We start from the raw sequence: 10,443 nt of genomic DNA on the forward strand, positions 1-10,443 counted from the left end.
AGCTGGGGGGACTGAAGCTGGGCTCAAATGCTGTAGTGTTTGTCTCAGCTGCCAAAGCAAATGACAGTAATGAACAGGAGAACCCAGTATGGCCAAAGCAAAACACAAACCTACCCAATAATTATCAATAATTATTCATATACAATACTGCAGTTCCAAGGTACTGTTGCAATACAAATGGTAAAGAGACTACCCAAGTCAAAAGAATATTCTAATATTTATGAAAGAACTAATCTCAAGTATGCAGGGCATTTGATTTAATGCTGAAAGTAAGAACTGTGTCATGACCACTGTTGAAGGATAGCCCTTTGATGTTGTGTCTTTGAAGGGGAAAGCAGGTATCACATCTGCATGAAACACAAGCTGCACTAAGCTGTTGAATCCTTATTTCCTTCAGCAGGATGAAACTGTTTACACAGACTGGGGATTTTTTTGGTATTAACTCCGGTGATGTGTCCATGAAGTAACATGGCATCTCATTCCCACTAGAAGCACAGCTCTACAAGGACATCAAATCAAGAGTGACATATTCCTGAGTATCATATTGTAAAGCAGGATTCAAACCTGCATTTATCATCCACAGTGTTTGGGACCTATCTTAGGATTGTCTCTTCCACTCTCCAGGCCCTGAGCACTGAAGTATAAGTTAAACGTAACACAAAAAAGCCTCATAGTAGTAAAAGGCTGAGGTCAGGAAACATGACCAAGTTACTGCATCTCACGGAATTCCTGCAGGGCAGCCAGGCCACAATCACTGCTTGTCCTGAGGCTCTCAGTCCCTCACAAAAGCAAGGTCTAAAAGCCAGGCCATGACAGATGTGTACACCAGCCTAAGCACATATCTCACGTGCATAGGTGCACAAAGTACCATAACTAAATTTTTATTAAAAGCCTCCCCCCACAATCATACTCCAGCAATATTGCCACTGCACGTGGCTTTCTCTGAGATTCTGGTGTGCATATTTCATACCATCTGATCAGTGAAACGTACCCCAAGCTTGTCCTACTTGAACACTCCAGAATGTTCTCACAGGAATGAATGACACACCTTGAATAAACCAGAACTCTCACACTTATTTGGGCATCAAGCTTACAGTGCATGACTCCAGTGGTAAGAAGACAATTTCAAATTTCCAAACCAGTTCTTCTCCTTTTTTAATACAGTTTTAATGAACATCAGTCCAAGAGATCACTTGATAATATGAGGTACATTCCTTGACCACACATGGCTGTGCTTAACGAAAAGGACAAACATAAATTAAATAGTGTAATTTAATTTAGTAGCAGTTTAATTATCATTAAGTTAAAAAAAAAGTTATAATTAACTATTAACGTTAATGACTTGAGACCTTTCAGAAAGCATGAATCCAAAAGGAAATATCCAGCAGGTGGTCACAGACGTAGTTCTTCCACCAGCACTGCCACCTGCATCAGTCTCTTGAAGGGCTATTTGTTCAACAAAGGAAGTGGTCTACAGTCTGTAACAGGAGTCTTGGCTCTGCTACTTCACATGGTCTTCTAACAGGTACACGATTAACTCGTAGGTGGACAGCACAATGGCTGTGTTTGGTATCTGCCGGATGAGCTGGGCAAAGAGTCCTCTGTAGAAGGCCAGGTAGCCCTCCTCCCGTGCTACCAGCCGTGCTGTCTGGAGGAAAGCCTTGTACTTGGTGCCTTCCTCCCGCAGCCGCGTCCGTATGACCTCTGCAGAAAAGGAAACCAGAGCCCAGGCTTAACGAGGAGCCTTCCCACTGAGAAACACCCCATCACCAGGGAAGGATGCAAAACCCAGGGACATGAAAACCTTCCTGCACCCACTGCCTGCCACGGAGTCCTGTGCACACTGCCCTTCAGGCAAGGAGCAAAGTTACAGATTGCCTTCCGTGTGGAATAAATGGATTATCTGCTCATTCAAGCTACTGCAGTAATAAATGCTTCACTGCTGCTCACCTCATCAGTGCTGCTCTTTCTCTGTAACCATGATAACAGTCACATCTACCTGAAGAGTAACACTGCTCAGCCCACTAGTTTATCCCACCACTTGATCACAGAATCCCACAGGCTGTGAGTACTCAGCTAGATGAGGATACTAGTGAGAACAGAAGCACTAGGTATTCAATTTCTTTTTGGCATTTTTTGAGTAGTTTTTAAACGAGGAAGTCCCAATCACCAACTATGTGGCTAAGTAGGAATGGTGGGATGAGTCCTGAAAATGCCAGTGCATATGCCACAGTAACATGCATTTGGCCATTCAGACAGCTCTGAATTTTACAGCCCTAAACCCCATCATTGTCTGGGATTACAGACAACAGCTGTTCTACTGCAGTCGTAAGTGGAAAAGTTAACATACCATGTGGATAAGCAATACAAGAGGCACAGCCCTTGGAAACAGCAGCAGCAAACATCAGTCCAAAGAAGTTTGTCGAGTTCCTTTCAGTCCCATTAGGAGGGGAAGGGGGCAGCTGGACTTCTTTTAGATGTTTTTTTAAACTTTCATAAATAGCAAAGCAGATAATGGTCTCAGAAATCCCAGCATAGGAGGCAGTCAGGCCCCTGTAAAAGCCACGGACACCTTCTGTCTGGTAAACGTATCGAGCACACTGCACAGCATTCGTTGGCTTTGAACCCCTAACTCTAAAAAACAGACAGAACAGAGAACACAATCAGTCCACAGAAAGGATTCATATTAAAAACCAACTCATAGTTTTCAATAGGTCTTATAACCACAGAAATGGTTCTAAGTTTCACTCCAAAAATCTGCTAGGAAAGCTGCCCAGAGCAGGGCTACCACACTAACAGTGCACACTGGACTTTGCTAATTCACTAATACATACTTGTAATAATTTTTTCAGCTCAGGTTCTATCCAAGAGTTCACACCAATGCTTTAAAAGACAATAAGCACTGAAGAGACACTGCTTTGTGTTAAACTGAGAATTCCCTCTCAAGTCATCTTCAGCAGGCCAAGACACAGAAGTCTGCTACATGAAAAAGGAGCCTTCATTTTAAGAGGCAGCACTCAGTTCAAACGTGGCACCCTGAGAATTTCTGGAGTTAACCCTTATAAATTATTTATAAGTTGTGGTGTCTGAAAGGATCCTTCTTATCTGACCTAACATGTCCTTCAGTGAGGAATTTCCATTCTAAGCAGTCACATTATTAGCCAAGCCCCTGATTGCTTCGATATCCATCAGTGACTATGAATCACTCAACTAAAAGATATTACTGTCAAATTCCCTCTCTGTCTTCAGGAGAGGTGATAAGCTATGCCCAACTTTACTTAAGATGTACAGTGAAACCAGAAACTGAACTTAACTCAGCACTCAAGGCAACTTCCACATCCTTCTCCATGGGAACTGTGCATCAGATAGAAGCAGGACACACAGGACCTTAACCTCTAGTCTGGCCAGGCAGAAGCATGGTGGCTTGAAAGGTGGAATTGAGAGTTCAATAAACAACTGGGCAAGACAGAATCATAGAATTGTTCTGGTTGGAAGAGACCCTCAAGATCAAATCTAATCATTAACCCAGCACTGCTAGGTCCCTAAATGGTGTCCCTAAGCACTACATCTGCACATCTTATAAACCCCTCCAGGGATGGTGAACTTTCAGGGCTATAGATCTATCAAAGTACAAAGAGCCATGAGTAAAACCATGAAAGCTCAGTTCTCCAGAGGCTCCCTTAGGCACTCAGTGGCATCCAATCTCCCTCTACCAGTTACTTACTTCCGTTCCAGCTGCATTCTTGTTTTCACCATCCAGATAGGATTCATCAGGGAATTTGTGATAAAGGCTAAAAATCAGAAAAGACCAAAAGTGCAGCTGAATCCAAGCTGGTGTACTGCCATGGAAAACATGAACTTTACACACTGTGCAGTGAGACAGTTCTAGCTATCAGAACTCTCTAGAGGCTTCAGAAGACAGGCAGGGGTGTAGTTTACAGTCACTCTCTTGAAAGAGAACCATCTAAAGCTAAACTTCAGGAGGCACTGACCCATGGCTTTGGAATTTCTTAAAGGTTTCTTCCTTTTTGCACCTATTTTAATATGTACTTCATGTTCCTAAAGACTGCTGTAGACAAGATACCTTCCTTACTGACTGGGTTTTAGAAGAGATAAAAGGAAACCAGTGGGGAAAACACACATGTATCAGTCTTCTGTTTTCCCCAGGGCTCTAGGTGGTGCCATTGAGCCACCTCCTTAACAGAATCCAATTAAAGAGTTAGTTTGGGAAAGTTTGTTTTTTAAGCATCACGTTGGTGACTGATGCTTGAACTACTGGAACTCTCCTCCAGGATTTTCCTAGAACAATTTTCCCCATCCTGGTAGGAAAAATACATCACCCTAAAACAATCTGGCTAAAACAGTATCAAAAGTTTGCTGGTGCCTGCTACTTTTTTTTTTTCCTTTCATTGAGAGACATTCCCATAGCATTGCAGTTGGAAAAACACTCATTCCATTGGTAAACAGCAATCTAGAAATATTTCCAAATGTTGAGCTGGCAAACAGTTCCTCTGTAGGCAAGGTAAATTCAGAGCTAGCAAACTCCTGTCTTCTGCATTTACAACCTCAAACATTTTCAGAGTGCATCACGTGGAAATCTTGTGGCAGTAACAGCTTGGACTAAATACCTGAGAATTCTGGTGTATCTCTGAGCCACACAGACACCAGTGCACGTACTGCCAGCTGCTGGTGAGGGGCTGGGCACTGGGGCATTGCTGCAGACCATGCAGAAGGAGAATGACAAAGACCTACCTGCAGAACCTGCAGAACAGATGTGCACAATGTTGCTGTTGGGCACGAAAATGCCATTAAACCGCTCTTTGGCTTAGCAGGCAAAATAGACAGCTCTGGGGGGGAAAAACAATGGAGTACACACAATGTCAAATCAGACACAGTAATATTCTTCCCAACATGCCCCAAACCCCAATGTTTTCTCTCCAAAGAGGCCTCCATGTGACTATTTCCATCTATAAGGACACAGTGTTTGGGTTTTTTTTTCCCCTGCTTACACCACAGTGCCACTACCTGACTTGACACCCACAGGGTAGAAATATTTTACTTTCCCAGCAAGCCTGAGATAGGAGCCAACATGGTCTTATGGACAAAGCAAGTTTAGACTGGATACCAACACCAGCTCTGTCATTAAACACTTTGTAAACTTGGGACTGTCACTCTCCCACCTTGAGCCTGTGTTTTCCATAAATTTGTTCAGCACTGCAACTGCAGCAGCAGCACTTCATGCTTTACACACTCAACCCTGGACTGAGAAGGTTTTAAATGCCTCAGATCCCTACACAGAAATAGAGGAAGCTCAGCTGATCTGCAACAGTCAACATGATGAGAAAGAAGATGCTCAGATCACAGCCCCCTGAAGTGAACTGCTAGAAAAAGGTGGATACTGGTGGCTACAATCTGAGAAATTCCATATTCCTTATTCCAATCTTATGGAAGAATATGAAGGAACTAAAAGATAGCCTGAGTGAGTTGCATGTAAAAGCAGGCAGTCTTGGATCCCTGCTGGAAGGATTACCTGCTGGTCCAATTTCAGGCAGAAAACATCTGCCAATTGCCCAACTGCTAACAAATTTTAACATTTGCTAGACACAAAGATCTTCAGCCCTGCCAAGAATGGCACAGTCATAGGTACACACAGAAACCACGTAGGTGCCTGTAAGACTTCCAAACACAAACCATAGCTACATTTTATTTTTTTTTAACAGCAAACAGGCAGAAACACACACATACACCCCTTAGGGGTTAAGTGTCAGCAATGCAAGTCCTCCCACCTCAGATGCAGTTTTTCATTTGAGAAGAATTCAGGCAACCAAGGACTAGAAAATTTCTCCTCTCCCCTGGCATCTAGCTGCTACTCAGTGTTCAGCAAGAATGCAAATATTAATCCTACACATTTTTCTACACTACTTTCTCTTGTTTTCTTATGCACATGGTAAGTGGCTCTTGGGATAGCATGGAATTTAAGTTCTTTATTTCATCTGCACCTTCCAGTTTTATATGAGCATAAAGCAGATTTTTAGAAGTATCTCTTGGTATGTAAACCGTGTGGTATAAATGCACAAATCTCAGTTCACAGATGGGTTAACTTCATGACCTATTCTTCTGAATCATGAATGCACTGCAACATTTGGGTTAGTACCATAAATGTGTCTTTTGGCAATAGTTTAACTATTTACCTTGATGGTGCAACTCCAACCAAGTTTGGACCCAACCCTCGGAAGAGTGACCTTGGTCCTTCTTTTTCCAGAATTGACCTTTAAATAAAAACAAACAGGGAAAAAAAGAAAAGATAGTATTTGGGTTAAAAGTTGTTATTCTTGTTCTGTCAGACAGTCAGGCAAAAGAACTGTGCAAAAGCAATAAGCATTAATTGTGAAGCTGTCAGCTTTTAAGCTACATAATATACTTTAACATTAGCAGAGTTACACACTACTGAATAAAAGCCACTATACCATAAAACCTCAATGCACTACAGGCAAATGTGTGCATATGGCACAAGGCCATAATTTCAATTCTTTGAAAGCTGTCAGAAGTTGAAAGTTTCAGGAAAGCATCAGGAAATTAAAGTTTCATGGAGAATTCAGTGATAGTTGACTCTGATGAGGAATGAATATTTTTGGCACCTCCAGTATCTAATACATGAGAAAAAAAATCCTCTTCCCTTTCACCTAGTGCTGTGCTTTTTCCCCAGAGTGAAAGCTGCTTGTGGCAACCATACTACAAATTATGTCTCTGCACATAGTTCAGGGATATCTGGTTTTGAGGGCATTCAAAAGAGTTCACATCATCTTTCCCAAGTAAACTCCAGCTACAGAGGTACTGCTGTGAATCACTGTCTGGACTTCATGCTCAGGCCCAAAGCAGGAAGATCACCAAATGATGCTTTCCTGCAGTGCTGCAATTGCTACAGCCCAGGTTTCCAAAGCCATTTCCACCTGTCTCCCTCACTCCTTGGAAGGCACACAGGGCTAGATTTCTCTGAAGAAGATAAATGACTTGGGCAGCTTCCCCAGCAGCTGCCAAGTTGTGTACAGTACCTGCTGAAGTGCCTCATATGAACAGCAGACATATTAGAAGAACTAGACCAACAGCCAAACACTAGTGAACAGCCAAGTATTCATCACTGAAAGCCAGGTACAGTCCAGTAACTGCTGGGATTTCAGTGCACAGTCTGTCAGGCAGCAGCCCTCACAACTGAGCTCACCATGTGAAAACCTGCAAGAACAGCCAGACAGCACCAGGCTCCACAGGTAGTTCACGTGCACATGTTGTAACTGCCAATTTTTCAGAATTTGCTTTCTAGGTCACTAGCACTGTTGAGAATGTTCCCCACAGATTCCAAAACCAAGCTCATTGGACAGAAGAAGATACAGGAGCTTCTGAAACACTTTTGCTGCAGCAGAGTTGAACTTTGAGTGTAAACTCGAGGGCTGAGTGTCTCCAAGGAGACAGATCCACCAGCTACTTTTCTTTGTCACTTAACAGTCACGACTGCAGATTCCAGCTGGGGTGACTCATCACAATCTTAAATGGATTAGACAAAAACAGCCTGTCCTTCTGCAACGATTTCTCTTCAGCAGCAGGCTTAACCTGCCCTCCTGAGTATCTGCTTTCTATTTAGAGCAGTTAAGGGGCTTTCAGACTGAAGACCTTTAACTCTTGCAGAGCAGTTTAATAAGTAGGGCTCTCATGGCTGCTTCTTTAGCTATACAGTTTTCCCAAATCAGAAGGCCCCAGTCACATCCAGTCTGGCAATGCATGCGTGACCAGGATTGAGAAAGGGATGCAAAAATAGGAGCAAGAGCCCTCACTTCAGTTCTTTCTTCATGCATTTGTATTTTATCAGAAACATGACTATGTTATAGCATTATCTGTTCTTCATAGATGCTGCCTACAAGGAAATGACAGCATGAATATTTTGCTCTTGCTTCTCAACCCTCTGAAGTAAGCACATTGAAAACTTGGTGATACATGCAGCTGAGCAATTCCTGAAGTGAAATGAAATCAAGATCACAGCCCACAAATTTAATCAGCTTAATAAATATATTAGAAGGTTGACTCAATTTTAAACCTTTTCCTTTCTCCCTAAATAAAGGACAACCTCTAAAAAAGATAGGCCAAGGGGATGAATTAAGAGCCTTGTGCCTTGAAGTTTTTTAACTTCCTTTAGTTACAGCTGCCTGAAGTCTAATGCTGCAAGGTGAACAGACAGCAAGGGAAAGAAGATGAAAATTAAAGGCAGCTGACACTACCTTACATTTTCAGTCACGAATTGCTCTAGACTCACCTCTGAATAGACAAAGGAGTGTTTGGCAGGGGGAAGAGGCACTGTTTACAATACAGAACTCAAGTCCCAGAACGACTCTAGCCAGATAGTTCTGCAGAGAATTTGAATTAGCACTGTACTGTTATATAACTGTGCAGCTTCTCCCCAGGCAATCTGCCAAGTGTGTTGGCCTTACATAAAACCATTCAGCTTGCTTTGCTAGCTGTTTTCTTTGGCATTTCTGCTACCTGATCTAAACACGACCTCTCTGCATCACCCTGGGGTGCCTAATGATCCAAATAAACTCAATCCATTTGCATGAAGTCTGAACCATAAGTTTATGGTGCTTTGATATGAAATACAGAAGTAGAGATTTGGGCTTTAGAGCTGCTGATAAAACAAGTCAGTAGTTGTAAGCCAAATGATTTCACATTTCCTCTCCTTTATGAAGACACAGCTGAAAAGGGAACATCTGGAGCATCAACTGCTGCAGTCTGAACCACACAGAAGGCTTTTAACAGAGACCATAGGTAATACAGTTGTAGACAGGATTGATGCATAACTGGCAAAGACAACATCTAATAGCAAACAGAGGAGAGCTCATTAAGTCAGCTATAGCTGAGCAAAGGATAAAAGTTTCCAACACCCCAATTAAATGTTACATTTTAGTGAGACTGCTTTTGCAAAATGTGTCCTTCCCCCATTGCTGTAAGCCTCAGTTACAGACCATCCACACCAGAGTGCAGACAAGCATCACTTACAACACGCGAGGACAAAGAATTCTGGAGCTCATCTGGGCCAAACTCAGGCTCAAGGCAGGGCCAGCTCCACAGAGAGGTCAGGGGCTGCATGCATCACTAGGTGCAGAGAACCAGAAACCTTGTTCCAGTGCTGGTCTGTTAAGGTGAAGGAAAGGCTACAGGCTCTCACTTTTAAATGATGCTCCAAAGAGAGTGCTTCAAGAGGGGAATTAAAATTTCCTTCCATCAAAAAGGGAAATAGTATGGGTGGCAATAGCAACAAGCATCTCTACTAACTACTCAAAGGAAACTGGGAATGGCTCCAGGAAAAATACAGTGTAGATGGCTTATTCAGTCCTTCAATCATTTGCCAAGACTTGGCCCAAGCTAGTAAGGATTACCTCTTCCAATGCCCAAAGGAGAGAATAAACATGATTATCCTCAACAGGGGACAAAGACAACATTTCTCAGTGCTGAAAAGGAGAAAAAGCCCTTTCCTCCAGAATATTTTCTGTAATAGCTCCCAAAGGCTGAGGCATATCAGGAGTTTACAGTATGTCCTGTGTATTGATCCCTAGGAAGTCTTAGCTACCAAAATGCCTAAATGTGAGAAGACAATTTAATAATAACACCTCCAGACAGTTATTCAAATCAATTCACTTTGGAAAGTGTCAACATGGTGGAAACAAATTTCTGTGGAAGTGTAAAAGAACAGTCATGAGTCCTGAATATGTATGTTTTTAGAAGAACAGTTTACCTTGCCACTGTTGAAGGCAGCAGCCCAACTGACATGAATCCTTCCAGTGCAACTCTGGAGCAAAATTTGCATTCCGGGTTTGCACAGAGGCACTGAAACACTGGTGTCAAGCAACACTGGATGACAGGAGGAGCAGTACTCACTTAAGCACACTAAAGAGCCCAGGCGATACAGATGTTGGCCTGACCACTCCTTCACCACTGATGGTCCCCAGCTGGACTTGTGGGTAGTAGACAGCCCGGAAGGCCAGCTTTGAAGATTGGAGCCTGGTCTTTATTACCTCTAAGGGACAGGTAAAGATGGCTCCAACTGTTCCTCCACATCTGTAAAACACAATTTACACAGAAGACAGAGTGAGGAAAACATTGCTGCACAGAGGGGTCAGCCCACGGCACGGCGCAGAAATAAAACTGAGGATTGGTCTCCAGTTGCTCTCATTGTGGACAAAATATTAGAAAGCAGGGCAGTTTTGGCAATAAGCAAGGGAGACTGTTCCCAGGCCCTCAGAGAGGAGAGAGAAGGTTGAGAAACTGTTGACAATGATCACGTGGAGTGATGAAATTGGTAAACACAAAGATGATAACCAGCACTAACAAAAAGTCCCTGACTGGCCATCTGCTGGTCCCATGTTCTGCCTGCACTTGGAATTCTGCCTGAAAAGCATT

At 42.9% G+C, this 10,443-nt stretch overlaps 1 protein-coding gene across 1 annotated transcript; it reads right to left on the reverse strand.

Annotated features, from left to right (window-relative positions):
* Positions 1 to 1,130: 1,130 nt before the first annotated feature.
* Positions 1,131 to 10,101, reverse strand: SLC25A33 (solute carrier family 25 (pyrimidine nucleotide carrier), member 33; the record flags this gene model as incomplete). The annotated part of the gene is given in 6 exon segments (XM_008944128.1): positions 1,131 to 1,704; positions 2,351 to 2,634; positions 3,725 to 3,791; positions 4,753 to 4,847; positions 6,192 to 6,269; positions 9,922 to 10,101. Coding segments are annotated over 6 exon segments (907 nt in total), but the record flags the coding sequence as incomplete, so codon positions are not given.
* Between the last annotated feature and the right edge of the window lie 342 nt (positions 10,102 to 10,443).

Source organism: Merops nubicus, unplaced genomic scaffold (genome assembly GCF_000691845.1).
Source record: "Merops nubicus isolate BGI_N331 unplaced genomic scaffold, ASM69184v1 scaffold47867, whole genome shotgun sequence".
NCBI classification, from domain to species: Eukaryota; Metazoa; Chordata; class Aves; order Coraciiformes; family Meropidae; genus Merops; species Merops nubicus.